Source organism: Molossus molossus, unplaced genomic scaffold, assembly GCF_014108415.1.
Source record: "Molossus molossus isolate mMolMol1 unplaced genomic scaffold, mMolMol1.p scaffold_m16_p_9, whole genome shotgun sequence".
NCBI lineage: Eukaryota > Metazoa > Chordata > Mammalia > Chiroptera > Molossidae > Molossus > Molossus molossus.
Window position 1 is genome coordinate 38,259,341 of NW_023425403.1, and position 15,707 is coordinate 38,275,047.

Sequence of the window (15,707 nt, forward strand, 5' to 3'; positions counted from 1 at the left end):
TGGTTTTTCAGTTCATAAACCTCCTAAAACATACACAGCTTAATGTGTCTATAAGCAAGAGAACTTTTGTTTTGTTTTGTTTGGAAATGATAACAACATTGCTAAGAGGAAGATGAATCCACCTGGAGAGAAAGCGAGAAGAGTGATATTCATGACCTAAGGTCCTGCAAAAGATGATTCATGTGGAGCTCTGGCCAGCATTTTTTAAGGAAGATTCATGGTAATAGGATGGGTGGGGGGGAGGGGGGAGGGGGGAGAACCAAGGATGGAAAAGAGCTAAGAATACAAGAAGGCAGGTAGTAAGAGACCATCTTTGTTTACTAACTCAATCTCCATCGTCTCATCTTTTAATTATAACTTTTTGCATATTGACCTGTATTCACTTTACCTCCTCCATTTTTTTGTTTTAATACCAGCTAGGAATTGTTCCACAGGGGTTGTCGCATCTTCCATGGAAGACGAAACAGACACATTTTAACATTTCTGTATCTTCAAAGGCAAATGATAAGTGAAAACATAGGCTTTTAAAGTGGTGGAGTGTTTATTTTCACAGGGTGTGTGTGAGAGCTGTGGAGGTGGAGGTTGACCTGAATACTCTTATAACTAGCACCTGTGTTTGCGTGACTTGCTTGCAATTGTGTGCCAAGCCACAGTATGAAAGAGCAAAGCTGTAACTATTTGTACCCATAATGAGGGGCAGTTTGAAAAAACATGACTTCCTTCTTAATAATGGTTTATGAGTGTTTCATAGAGTGGTCTTTATGGATGCATTTCTGCATAAAAAGTCATCTGAGTTAAAATTTTAAAGAACTGAGGAAATAGATTTTACAAAAAGAAACCAAGCGCTTTATTATAAAGCAAATTACACTGATCAAATTTTTTAAATTATCAAATTTCTTTCTTTGTTCTTACATGTATAATTAATATAATGTTGAAAGATTGTATTTGGACAATAAAGAGTCATGATTGAAACACTTTACTAGTGTCTGAAATACAAATGTTTCTCAATAAATATTTTTTGAAAATTGAGTAAAGTATAAACAAACATATGGAGACCTCAGACCTCCCAAATATCAAAGATTACTACTTATATGGATGATAGGTTTAAGGCATGACTGGAAGCTAAATAAACACATTCAAAATTAGAACAATATAAGTGAGAGAAAAGAGTACAATGTTTGAAAATGTGAATGATATACTAGTTACCACAATCAAATAAAATGGTATCCACATTTTCAAATATTTTTCTAAAATAATTGATGAGGCATGATAAAGCAGCAGAACAAGTATTTTCCAAGTCACAGAAATTTGAGCTCAACCACAACTATGTGTGTGCTTTGGGGAAACTTAAATTTCTGAATCTCATTACCTTTATAGGTAAAATAGGGATACTTGTGTTACTTGAAGGTTTGATATAAGAAATTAGTAATCAATGCAATGTCATGAGAACTATTTATATGGTATTTTCTTTGTCAATGTTTGATTCTTTGAAATAGAATAGCAATTAAATTCTTAATAAATTGCATTTGAAAAATATGGGGTATTGGTAAATAGTAATTATTCGAATTTTTTTTTAACCCTACACAATGAGTTTCTGTCTGCCACATGTATATGTTGTCCAATCCACTGTCATTCAACATTTTTTCTAGCTGTATCTAAATGTCCTCATATAAAAAGGGGGATTATCTGTAATACTTTCAACAATAAAGATTAAAAAATAAAATGTGCTTATATATAATTTTGAGTAAGCTAGAATTATGTCATTTATGTCTAAAGTAACTTAAATGGCTGATTTTTTTTCAAGGAAATATTAAAAGCAGAGTATCCTTCTTAAACACAGAAGCAAAGTATGTGTAACAGCAAGACATACATTTTTCTATGAATCCATATGGCCTGTACATATTTATGGTTATAACAAGAAGTCTGATGAAGAATAAAGCAAAGAGAATAAAACTAAACAAAATAAAACAACAGCAATAAAACAGGTTTCCAGTTCTGGCTTTGTTACTCTTACTAATCATATAATATCAGGCAAATCTCTCAACTCCTCTGTTTGTAAAAAAAGAGAAAATTAGAAAGGATAAACTCTAGAAGTTTATAAAGTGCTGGTATCTGGAATTGTGTTTACTGTACTAAAACACAGGGAATTCTTCAAATATATATTTTCTAAGCCAAAGTAATTGAGAATGCTAGAAATAGGTCCAAAATGTATCAGTGAAAGTCTTATTTGATGAAAATGTGTAATATTTAAACTGATCTTATTCTTCTAGAGTCATGACTCCTCTGAACTCTGTCATTAACTTTCCTATTCTATCATGCATCGTTATATAAACTTTTGACTGTATGAGTCATGAACACACAATAACAGAGGCTTGTGTGTCTTTAGATTGCTCACAACACCAAGTAATGGGATGGAAGTACACTCAACATGCATTCACTAAGTGCGATTTCATCACTGATAACACCTAGAATTTAAAGTTGAGAGAGGTTTTTTGGCAACGAAATGATGCATTTTGTATGTAGCATCTGTTCAAGACCTCCATAGGACCAAATATGATGACATGACAATTAAATGCCCAGAGATTTTGCACAAGATTAGTAATGAGAAAGATGCATTAATCATTCCCAGATAATCAATTTAGTCCCCGGTAGAACCCAAGAGATGTAAAAAGCCAACAATTATTTGTGAAAGGTCAGATCTGCTTCTTTTTTTTTGTATCCTCACCAGAGGACATTTTTCCATTTTTTGTTAAGATAGAGTGGGAGGAAGAGAGAGAGAGAAAGAGAGAGTGAAACATCGACCTGAACGGACCACATCAAGTGGCTGCCTCCTGCACGACCCAACCAGGGCCTGGGACAAACTGCAACTGAGGTACCTGCCCTTAGCGGGAACCCAACCCTGGTCTCTCTGGACCGCAGGCCTACGCTCTAACTGCTGAGCCAAACCGGCCAGGGATGTTTGTTTTTTTTTAATTCTAAAACAAAAGTACTATATTTAAAAGTCTGCAATTTTAAATAATCTTAATTAAAAATACATGAATGTTTGTGTGCATGTGTATATATGAATTTATATTTATTTTTAATTGTTTCCTTTCTTCATTCACTAATCTGCTGCAAGCTTTTACTAACAGAAGAGTATTTGTCTATTTGATTATGCTTTCAAAGCAGCTAGAAGAGGATTCTACACATGACAGTCTCCAGTATGTTACATATACATAAGAATAGGTATATGTAATCAATGTAGATTCATCTTTAAAGAAACTAAATAGTTCAATCTTCTAGCACAATTAATAGAAAATTTTTGTTATTAATAAAAATTTGGAAAAAAACCTTTCAGATTCACAATTTATCACTAGTGCTATCATATAAAGATTTAGGTGTTGTTTCCTTCACTTATAAGCTCTAAGATCTGGACAATATTCCATAGACTAGCATTTGAGTATACACTGAAAAAAAAAAAGTGGATGTGTTTTATAAAACAGATAATGATGTTTATTTTTATATGAGACAAAAACTTATTAAACAATATAATTTAATATATTTATTTTATAATTTAATGATAAACAGCTATTATCTTTTTTTTTTTTTTTTGCAATATTATGATTATAAACCTCAGGTAATATTTGGGGAAATATCTATGTTATAGGAGGTATGAAATTGAAAAAGCAAAATGAATATTTTATTGTAAATTAATTGTCATTCCTCACTGGACAGATCATTTTTGATATGTCTGCTCACACATAGGATTAGTCCACAAGAAGAACTTGTACTTTTTTTTTTCTATCAGAAAAGTGTTTCCTTTTATGATACCCCCATCTTCTCAAGAAGAAAACTGTAGCCATTCATGCCTATATTATAAAAGTATTCAGGGAAAAGAAATAGAAAGAAATCCTCAAATTAATTGTAAAATCATTTGTCAACTACCAGTAGATCCAAACTTCTCAAATAATCATCATTTTTATGTACATGGATCACTTTCTATGTAGAGAACAGTCTCAAATGAGAATTTTGTAGTAAGTCTTATATTCGTTGAACTTTGGGGAGCTTTACTGGGATAGTGATGTGTGCGTTTGTTTCTATTCAAAATGCCAATTTTTTGTCAAACAATTCTGTAAGTAGTAGTATTTCTCTTTTTTAAAAAGTGACTATTAGTTATCAAAGAAAAATAAATTATATTATATTGAAACTATAGCTAGCTATTCATCTCATCTGATTTAGTTCTCCCCCTACAAAAATATATATATTTATTTATTTGGAAGTTCTCCAAATATGTATAAGAATTTTGTACTGAGCCTTATATTACTTATATATTATGTATTATAATATATATAAGATATATGATACATAGTTTGCAATGAGCAAATCATAACTTCTATTTAAATCAAGAAAATGTAGGATAAATGAAAGTCTAATTTATTTTTAGAATGCCAAGGTATGTAAATAAAGTTGAGGATACTGAATTAGGACTTGGGACTCTATCTATCAATTGCAGAAACCGACCACATTAACTGCTTTGGTAAATAATCGAACAGGGAATTAATACACTAGCTTTCTCAACTCTCAACTGCTTGAGGGGAATCAAATCACATAAGAAAGATTCCATCATGAATGAAACTTTTAAGCCTTTAAAATCTCTTAATCTTTGGAAACCATAATGATTTTTACATCGTTATAAAATATATCCTGACTCCTACAAGCTTTTAATCTTGGGGTTGTATTTAATTTGGGAATATATTTACATGACTTTATTCACAGCTTTGTTCTGTCTTAATTATAAGTTGAAGAATGAACATTCCTACTTCAGGCAATTAACAATGAATAAAAATTTTTTTAAAAAATATTTTCCCCACCCAAAAGAGAAGAATGTTCTGGAGGACATGTCTCTGTTTGCATTCATGGAGTCCTTCCAAGGGTCCTCCAGGCACGGGGATTTCTTAAGTCTTTCTATTACTTTTATGCACTTGATTGCAATCAGAAAATATTGGCAGATACTCTGAGTAGAAGTGCAATAACATGAATGCTGCTCTTCTTTGTTTTTTCTTTTGAATGTAACTTTCAAAATCATGCTTTAGAAGGTTTATTATTCCTTACTATGCTAAATATTTTTTTTTATCCTCACCGAGGACATTTTTGCATTTATCTTCAGATAGAGTGGGAGGGAGTGAAGGAGGAAGAGAGAGAGAGAAACATCAATGTGAGAGAGAGACACACTGACCAGTTACCACCCACATGATCACAGCCAGGGTGGGGACAAACTGCAACAGAGGTACGTGCCCCTAGCGGGAACCTAACTCAGGTCTCTCTGGTCCACGGGCTGACGCTCCAACCACTGAGCCAAACCAGCCAGGGCTATGCTGAATATTTTTTAGTGGATAAAGATATCTAGCATTCCATATGCACATAGATTTCCCTTTAGTGTTACTTACAAAAAGAATTTTCACCATTGCCTTTCCAACCTTGTAAACTAATGGAGAAATTCAGCTTTACAATAAACCTTTTAACACATAATTCCTGTTTTCTATTAATAATTCAGTGATTTAAAAGAATACCTTAGTAAAATGATATCATAATAGATTTATACTTAGTCTTCATAGCATGTAGCAAAGGCCCCTATGGTTTTCATCAGTAGGAAGCTTTCTCGCTCAAAATCAAAGAAATCATATATTTTCCTAATACAGCAGAGAGTTGAGTGTTAAAAACCAAAACATTTAATAGAACATTCAGGAATCGCTCAAGTAGAGGTAACTAAATTAGAGAAATTTCTTTCTAATAGGAAATAGGTTCTTTCCCAACCTTGTGCATAGATTTGCATGGTGTGCAAAACCCAAACTAGATTACCTTGATTAATCCCATTTTGCTTTGTGAAAATCTGCTGCATGGTTGCTTGTATAATCATAAAAAAGAAAAATAAATCATTTTCATTTGTGGTGAGTGGGGAAAGATTAGCTGGGAAAGGAGAACTACTTACTGGTCAGACTTGAAGTTTGGCTCTGTGTCAATCACACGCAGACACTGAATGGCCTTTTTGCAGATGGCGAACAAGATGATTCTGTGTGGATGACAACAGGCAAAAATCTCGTTTTGCATTGGTATGTGTGTATGTGTGTATGTGAGTGTATGTGTTAGTCCTGACTTGATTGAACTACAGATCAGACTAATTAAAGAAAGTACATTTGAAAAAAGGGTTTTCATTTTAGTTTTATTGTAGTGAGTGGCATTTTTAATTTTCTTAAAAGGCACCCAAGAATAATTACCTTTGTGAACCAAAAATATACAAAACTGTACAGAATAAATAGTTCATAGAAATCTAGCTATACTTTCTTGTAAAATAAAACTACATTGTGCCACTCCTGTGGCAACTTAAACCACTTACCTTCAGAAGTGCCTTTTGCTACTAATTGATGGCAACTATCATTATACATCAATAAAAATATAATAACATTTTCCTAGTTGTTTTACACCTGTGAATTACTTGCCACAAGAAACATACCTATCATGGTCATTCGAATTTACAGTGGATTAATGCTATGAAGGAAAACAAACTTAATAGATGCACTAATCATATTTACAGTTGAATATCAGTAGCATTTTTAAAATATTCCAACAATAAGAATCAAACTTTGAGCACAAATGACATACCTTAGTTCACAGCAGCATTGACAGTAAGATTGTCCACACAAATGTGTAGAAAACCCAGAAAGCTTGCTTATTTATTCCACCTGTACTACTAATCATTCTTAATTTTAAATTCAGAAAACATATCTGGGGCATTTTTTTTCAATCTTCAAATGTTCAAATTTTGGCTCACTCATAGCCTATATTATTCAATCTTCCATTTTCCCCTTACTATTACTATTTGTAATTTTAAAGCTCCAGTTCCTTTCGCCTTTACTGTAATAAAATTTGATGCATTTGACAATGTACACTTTTTTCAGTACATATACCAGTTATTATAACAATATATCTCTTACATATTATAACTACATATACAGGTATAATTTTTAAATGATAAAATCCAATTCTATTCAATCCACAAGTAAAGTATTTCAAGAAAAATAGGGTTACTTAAATAGTCAACTCTTTTAGATGTGCAAGAGGACTTCTGTGAAATACTTTTAAGTATATGGAGAAATATTACTATCATCCTTGAATGATTTACATGCAAGGACTTATTTTATTGGGGACAGACAAAATTGCCAAATGACAATGCAATGGCTTCTCCCAGTGATCCCTGAGTTTCTTTCCTTTTTTCCCATAGGAATACTGCTGTGCTTAAATTCGGATTGATGACACACTCATGTAAGGCACTTATTTACAAGATTTTGACTTAAGACAGAATCACAGCATTTCTGCAAAAGCCCTCAAACTCTCCACCTATGTTTGCTGCTCCAGGACTTCCAAGTAGTCAGGTTCAGCATGTAAGTTAGCTTTGAGCTCAAAATATTCATTTTTAGTTTGTTCCACTAATACCTTCCTTGGTCTTGAGTACATTAATGTCTCCATTAATTTTAACTCTTCGTGGGCTCCTGGATAATGTACCTCCATATCAGGCTTGAGTTGAGCTATGTTTTTCTTTAGGTATTCTGTGATTCCCAATTGCTGAAGTTCTCTTTCCTTCTCTAAAATGTTCCTATATAATGAACTGGCATCTTGGAAGGATAAAAATTCAGTTGATTGGTCTGTGGTTTTGTACTTCATATTTGACCCTGTGAGTGGTGAATGGTTTTCCCGTTCTAAAAGACTTCTTTGGAGATGTTTGGCATCACTTCCTTCTTTCTCATTCTTTTCTTCTTCATCTTCCAAATGCTTTGGGCCAAAGGATGGACTTCTATAAACATGGACCATGGGGCTCACCATGTGCTGCTCATAGAGCGATGCAGTGGGTCTTTCAGTGGTGTGGTGAGTTGTTTTATGGCCATACATGCTATATTGAAGATGTACGGGGCTGTTGTCTCTGATCTGCTCATCTGCTTGCTTCTTTTTGTATCTTCTCCTGCGGTGGAGAACAAGAACCACTATCCCTGCAGCACAGAACACAATGGTTATGAACACAATCAGCAGTCCTAAGATTAAAACAGATAGTGGTACAGCATCAGTAAGTGATCTTAAAATAGTATCCGCTGTAGTTGTGGCTGTAGGAGTACCAACAATTATGTAACTAGTCTGAGTTGGCAGGGATGGGTTATTGACCAAACCTGGGCAAAGAAGTTCACTACTTAGTGCTTTTAATTCCTTTTTGTCTAGGTGCTCTGGAGAAGTGCAGAGGATGTCATCTGTCACCGTGTTCTTACTTAATTTTTGTATCCATTGCTGCAATCCAACCAGGTCACAGGAGCAATCCCAGGGGTTGTCCTCAAGGTCAATCTGGGTCAGTAAATCAAGATCATCCAAAATGTTACTTACAGGTAGATGAGTAAATTGGTTTGTTTTAAGGTTTATCCTTGTTAGTGGAACTCCTGAAAAAATATGTGGTGGTAAAACTTGTAATAGATTATTATTTAAATATAGGACTCTAAGTTTAGGCATTGGGTTAAAAGTTCCTGGTAAAATTTCCTTAATTGCATTATATTCAAGATATAAGTACTCAAGATTGTGGAGACCAAGGAACATGGCTCTACTTAATTTGGTCAGATGGTTACCATTTAAATACAGCTTCTGTAATCTTGTTAGATTCATAAATGATCCTTCTTCAAGAACCTCAATATGATTGTTTCCCAAGTGAAGCATTTCCAGGGTGAAGTATTCCACTAGATCAGACTTCATTAATGTATGAATAATATTTCCCGCGAGAATAAGCTTTCTAGGATTTTGTGGAGGAGGTTTTAGATCTGACAAGCTTTCAATGTTGCGTTCTTGACAATGTATTAGAAGTCCTGATGGAGACAGTACTTTGCAGTTACAAGGAATAGGACAGTAGGGTCCTGGAAGTTGAGTGGATGGCTTTGTAATATATGGTATCAAACCCGGTGCTATGGTGGGTGGTTTTAAAGGGGATGTGGTCTTGATTGACAGGCGACTGTCACTTATTGAAGATGTTACTGCCAGATGTAATGATCCTGAAGGATCTTCATGTTCTTCATACACTGGTGGAATGGGGCAAATTGATTCCTTTTTCAGTCGGCTTAGTATGCTTCCTTTGAAAATTAGAGGGCTGTTGCATACAACATCACCAATTATAGACTGTGGAGGCATGTTTTCCAACCAGATTTTTAGCTGCAGTAAGTCACAATTGCAGGCCCATTTATTGTCCTCCAACTGAAGATCCAATATTCTGCCAATGTGTTCTAAAAAACCAACATAAGGCAATGTTTGCAACTGATTTCCACGAAGATCTAGGTGGGTTAAAGGAACAAATCGAAATATGTTTGGAGGAAGACTGTCAATAGCATTGTCATTTAAAATTAACACTTTAAGTCTGTTGAGCTTGCTAAAGGCACTTGGTTCAATCACTGTAATAAAATTGTTATCTGCTTGTAGGAATTCCAGGTTTTCCAGTCCATGGAAGGTATCCTCTTTAAGAATTTCTAAAGAATTGTGATTGATATGAAGTTTCCTTAGAAGGCCAAGTCCATTAAATGCACCAGTCTCAATATCTGCAATGTTGTTAAAGCCAAGGTGTATTGAGATAGCATTACTAAGCCCAGAGAAGTCGTTTGTGTGAAGCACTGTCAAGCCATTATTTAATAAACTTAAGTGGAAAGGCCGTGATGGTGGCACACTTATTTGAGATAATGTCTTAATACCTTTTTCTTCACAATTTATTAGAATTGTGCCATCTTTTTCCTCGCAGTTGCAAAGAGAATCACAAGAACCTCTGGCTGAGGACACTGGAGACTGGGACTGTGAAGATGCGTAGGCAAGGATAGATGAATATAAGAGATGAATCCACAACTTCATGTTGTCACGTGATGGAATCTGATTCTGTAAAATAAAATGCAGTAACAATGGGCTTTAGTGAGCAGGAGCAGGGAGAGATGGATCTGATGTTTTTAAAATGATAGGTTTTCCTCTATAAAGAAAAACATTGATTACTGTGAAAATCAAATACTTTGCTGCATCTACATTGTCTTTTACTTTTTTCTAATGTGATGACAGGTGTGTTTTAACTTACTTTTAACTTGCATTGTGAATAAATTATAAAATTTAAGTCAAGGAGAATTTAAAATATTATATCATCAGTTGTGTTCACATCTAACAAACAAGCTGTACTTCAGTAGATGACAGAGGTGTTGGCTAAGTGGACCATTGATGCTTTGATATGATGCAAAGGTGTATATTTGAAACAACCCCAATGTTTTTTTAACCACAGAGTAGATGAATCTAAGACTGAAGGATTAAAGTATATAAGACAAATATGTAGGTATTAGCCAGAAGCAAACAGAACTGTAAAGAATAAAAAATGATAGAAAAAATGTATTTGTGTATGTATGCATGCATTATGCATTTCTTTATTTATATTTTTGAACTTCATGTCAAACTATAGCATCTTATAATGTGTCTGTGTTTTAATCTCCTTTGATTTTGGTTCAATATATTTATCAATTTCATTATTTATTTAAAAACCTTGAGGAAAATATGTCTCTGACCATGTAATGAAGTGGAACACTATAAAAAGAATTTTGTTTTAACTGTGCTGTCTAGGGTACTTGTATCAACCTACTTGTATTAAATATATATGATTAAGAGTGCCCATTTAAATTTCACTTCAGTCACACTTTATATTGAATTTCTAGACATGGGATATTTTCTGCTACTTTTAAATTTTGCTATGAATAAGGCTAATATCATTAAAACTAAAGAAGAAAAACTGATCTTTAAGACACATTTCTGGCTATAACAAAGGAATAAACAATGCCTCATATAAACTTCTAGCCAATGATTTCCTAATGGGGTCTTGAAAAAGGCTTTAGGGCATTTAATGTCATCACGTAATTTAGCAGTTAATCTCTTTTATTATAAGATTGAAAATCACAAACAATAAACTCTGAAACAAATTGCACTGTACAAAAATACTTGAGAATATTTCTAATTTTCTAAATAAATAATGACAGTTCAGGATAACAATATCACTTATTCTAGCTCCTTAAAAATCTAAAACAAGTATCTGAAACAGCAATTTTTAATAAAGATTCTAACTCTGAAATGACAGTAATGTCAAGGTAAATGCATAACTCTAATAGTACCTACTTGTATTCCTTCCTTTAACTAATGTACCTTAAATTTATATAAACTAACTTGAAAGGTAAACAAACACCACATCTTATAACTATTCAACTTTTCAGAATGGTAACTGCTTTTATTTTTCTGGATGGAATGTACATAGTAACTTTGAATCTAATTAAAATTCACATTCAGATAAAACATCTCAGGACCCAATCAATAAGATTGAAAATAAACTTTTATTCCATGAAAATACATTGTTTTATTGAAAACATGTATAGTATGCAGCTTCTGAAAGGTAAAATGTAGCCAAAGAAATAAAACAACGTAATGTCTTTCCATACAAAGGAAAAGTTAGCAGACAACATTTCCCAAAGGAGATGATAGTTTAATTTTAAACAGCTCTGAGAACTGTGCTTAGAATCAAGCAGCTTGTAATTGGAGTCTTTAACTTGTGGATTGGCTTCCACAAACACTAAGAGTACTTCTCCATAGATTACCAAGAAAGAATATTATTCATTTCACCAGGCATAGCATCTTGGAAAAAGAGTAAATAACTTCCAGATGAAGCTATCTCATGCCTTTTTCATTTTATATGCATGTTAATGCTCTTCAAAATGTCCTAGAAAACAATTTCTGATCTTTTCCGAAATACATACAAATTTGATGAGTGGTTCTATATTGACGATATCTGACCCAATGTTAAAAATCTCCATTCACTTATTTTTAGAAAACACTATTATGCCTGGAAGTAATAAAAGTAGCATACAAAATACAAAGAATCCTTTAATATTCTGCTTATGTTTTAAGTTCAACAGTGGCATTTGGAAGTGATATTTTTTTTTCAGAAAGCACACATATTCAATGCCCAATAACAAACTGCATGCTGTAAAAATTATACTGGCATATTACTTTATTTGTTCTTCTCTACAGCCAGCTGTTGGACTAAATTTCTGCTGCTCAGAGAAAATGCATCTGCAACAGCATTAGATGTTGCAATGAGCAAGAATGAAACTGGATATCCCTTAATGCAAAGTTATATTTTTCAAAGAGGCAAACATATACATTTCAATCACGTTAGAATAATGAAGACAAAGGTATCACAAAAGCCTGGAAACATTCATCTTACCTGTAAAGCAGAGACTCTTTCTGACGTTATCTGTAATGCACAGCTGGAAGAGATGTTCAAAGTAAATTCAGTTTCTTTCTTAAAAAAAGAAAACACGAACCACCGTGTGCTTTCTTCTCAAATATCACTTTTTGGCAAGTCCCATCACTTTATAAAGTGAAAGCCTCTTGTCAAAGACAAAGTGCTGAGCATTTCATTGAAAATATTTCAAGCAGAATGCATACTAGATCACCCTGAAGCAGTTGTCCTTTTCTTCCCCAATTAAAATTCAGGGCATACTTCGCAGCTATGCTGACTTTTTTGCATATAGTTAACCATTTGCAAGCTGCTGAAAGCAATCAATAAACAAGATGTTTCAGAGAGCAGGGACTGAGCACTCTTGCTTTCTTAGGTTGTAGATCCAAGCTGCAGGAATGTTCTCTTTCCTCCCTTTCTAGTCTTTCTTGTTAGCTCAGTTTGTTATTAGTCAGACTGCCAAGGGCCGGGAGGTAGGCGTAAATAAAGAGACTTCTTGGCTTTTGACTCAGCCTTTAAGCCCTTCCCCATCAGAGCGCTTTAATCTGCCAGTGTCATTTAACACAGGAGGCAGCTCCACCTTGGGACTGCTCAACTCCTCCTCTTTCAGCAAATGGTCTTTCCACTCCCCTTTTATACCAAATACAGTGCAAGGACATTTTGATGGATATAATTACTTGTCATTTTGAATGTTTAGGGTTATTTTGTGTTATATAGGAAGCTAAAGAATACATTCTGCGAGATTTCCATCTGGTGCACTACCGGGCTGTTTGCACACACGTGTGCAGAAAAACTGCATGCATGCTGCCTGGAGAATAGTGGCTTCAGTTTTATTTTGAAATTGTGCCTGAAGTAAATGTTTAAATGTTCACAGGAACTGCTTTCTTGCAATATTTGCATTTTTGTATTCACCCTTTTTAACGTTTTTGTGAAAACCTCATGCCAGAGACTATGTTTCATACTTTATTATTTCTTTCCCTACAGCTAAGATCCAATGATGAGACTAAAAATGAGCTTCTTTCTCAGTCAGGATGTTTAGTTAGAATGAAAATATGATTATTGTAAATTATACTCAGGAATCTTTATTACAAATGGTTGTCATTAATCTGACATTGTTTATCACTCTCAAAAATATAAAATTATATCTTTTCAGATAAAATAAAACAAATTAAATAAGGCCATGGAAATGAACACAGCCTGATTTTTTATGGTACTAGGTCAGAGAGCATTTTTTTTTCCCTAAAACAGTTATATTTAAAAAGTTACTTATTTCTTCAACTCTTAAAAGTTTCTGAATCATCACTAATAAAACTCTCAACTGTCAGATTCTTTATTTCCCCAAATGCCTATGTTTTAAAAATCATCCCTCTTTACTGGCATTCCAAGTACCTGAACTTTTTCACATCCAAAATGAATATATTAGAAGCTATCATTTATTTTGGAACATTCTATGTTTAGCAACACTCTTGCCTATAGGTTTTAGAGTTTACCTATATAATATTAGGTCTCATTTCAAAAAAAAGCTACTTTTAAGAAAGAGGTTCTATGTAGTTTAAATCATGAAAATCATAGAAAACTAGATTGGATTATTATGTAATAACAGTCTACATGTAGGCACTCAAATTCATAAAGTTTTCATATCCTTAGTGTAGAAGTTGTTTTAAAATATAAGGATTTCGATGCAGTTTTTAACATTCCATCTTTACATTATATTCTCTCACTCATTAGGCTCCTCATTTATTTTAAAGACATTGTGTGCTCTAAGATGAAACAGAGATTATAATACTGATGAAGACGTGGAGGAAATGAAAAAAGATGAGCAATAAGAGACAGAAGGGAATAAAAAAGAATAAAAGCAAGGAATCAATCTTAGGCACAATTTGCTGCCAGTTGATGACCAAGTCAACCAAAATCAACCTATTAATTTAGGTAAGTAGTGACAAAATAGAATCAATGGGGGGGGGGGGAGGAGGAACTAGAATAATTTCCCTTGCAACACTGTAGATATAATTCTCCAAATGTATTTCTTTAGGTTTTGGAGGCAAACTCACAGGAGAAATGTTCTTGAAGTATAGGTTGTGGAGAAATGTTGTTCAAAGAGACACGTGGGACAAAAGAAACTACACTCCTTATAGATTTATGCAAGTTTCTCTCACTTTCTCTCATTTGAACATGTGCCTATTTTATCCATAATTTATACCTGCCAGGTATTTGAAGTTATTTATCTTGACTCCCTTGATTACATATTTATGTTATCTCTTCATGCATAAATTACTGGTTAATTACACAATAGGGAGATGAGTGACTAACAAGTCATTTCTTTCTATTCTTTACCTTCTCTGGAAGTTCTGGGTGGGAACATAAAAAGGGGTAAGTGCAAAATTGTTATTTGAGGAATATTCTGTAAATTCAAAGGAGTAATGTTGCAGCATTATCTCAAACTTAGTAAAATATATAACTTAACACATTCAAAATGATATGCTACATCCACTGTTTCTCTGTGTTTTGCTAGCTATAATTCCTCAGTTATTTTCACTAAATCAATAGTGCCACCATTCTTTCCAAAATGCTATGGCAGAATGTGTTAGTGACGGTTGGATAACATTTATTTTAACATTGTTTTTATTTCCAATTATTACATAAAAAGTACCTTCCATTTGCAGCTTTCTCAAAGTTTTCATAATAAATGTATCAAGTAATCATAATTAATACTACTTGCCACATAATTTACCCCCAGTGGCTGCATCTTTGAAGATGTTAAAAAGAAATCAATTATTTTTCATTGCATCCTCTAAGTTATGTGTTATTGTGACATTTAGCTGTGTTTTAGTCTGCATCTTAAAGGGACAACATTAAAGTGTCTACTGCATTGAAGAACACCAAGTGGTCAGGAGAAGTAAGCCTATCTCTGTCATCATTTTAAAGCAGCAACATGTATATGGGCAGCACAGCGCATTCTGCATGAGGAGATGAGAGACTGTCTTCCCTTCCCTGCTTCCATAGATGGGGCAAGGCAATCATTTTACATATTCAACAAAGGCCAGATGGAATAATGTCTTGTGAAATTTGTTGGACTGATAAAGCTTATGGGACAAAGTGTACAAAAGACCAAGACTGAGCACTGGAAAAAGGGAAGGAAAAAAAATTAAACACTGAAAGAGATTTATTCATTCTGTATAGAACTAGTTCTACCTCAGAGCATCTGCCCGCCCTTTTCAATGCCACATTTAAGTGGTAAAGTGAAGACATATGTCAGACAGACTTTAACTTAAGAGTCTGGAAGGCTTGAAGAGAAGCTTTTGCACAGCTGTGGTGTAGACTGAGGAACATGTACACACTCTGAAGGTGAAAGATAACACGAAGACCCTTAGGGGATGATAGTGCAATAGATGGATTTTAAATA

General features: G+C 33.8%; 1 protein-coding gene across 1 annotated transcript; it reads right to left on the reverse strand.

Annotated features, from left to right (window-relative positions):
- Positions 1 to 6,182: 6,182 nt before the first annotated feature.
- On the reverse strand, positions 6,183 to 12,795 carry SLITRK6 (SLIT and NTRK like family member 6). The gene is made up of 2 exons (XM_036250541.1): positions 12,290 to 12,795; positions 6,183 to 9,921 (listed from the first exon to the last, which is right to left on the reverse strand). The coding sequence occupies exon 2, from the start codon at positions 9,895 to 9,897 to the stop codon at positions 7,375 to 7,377; it is 2,523 nt and encodes an 840-aa protein (XP_036106434.1). The 5' UTR covers positions 9,898 to 9,921; positions 12,290 to 12,795; the 3' UTR covers positions 6,183 to 7,374.
- Positions 12,796 to 15,707: the final 2,912 nt, after the last annotated feature.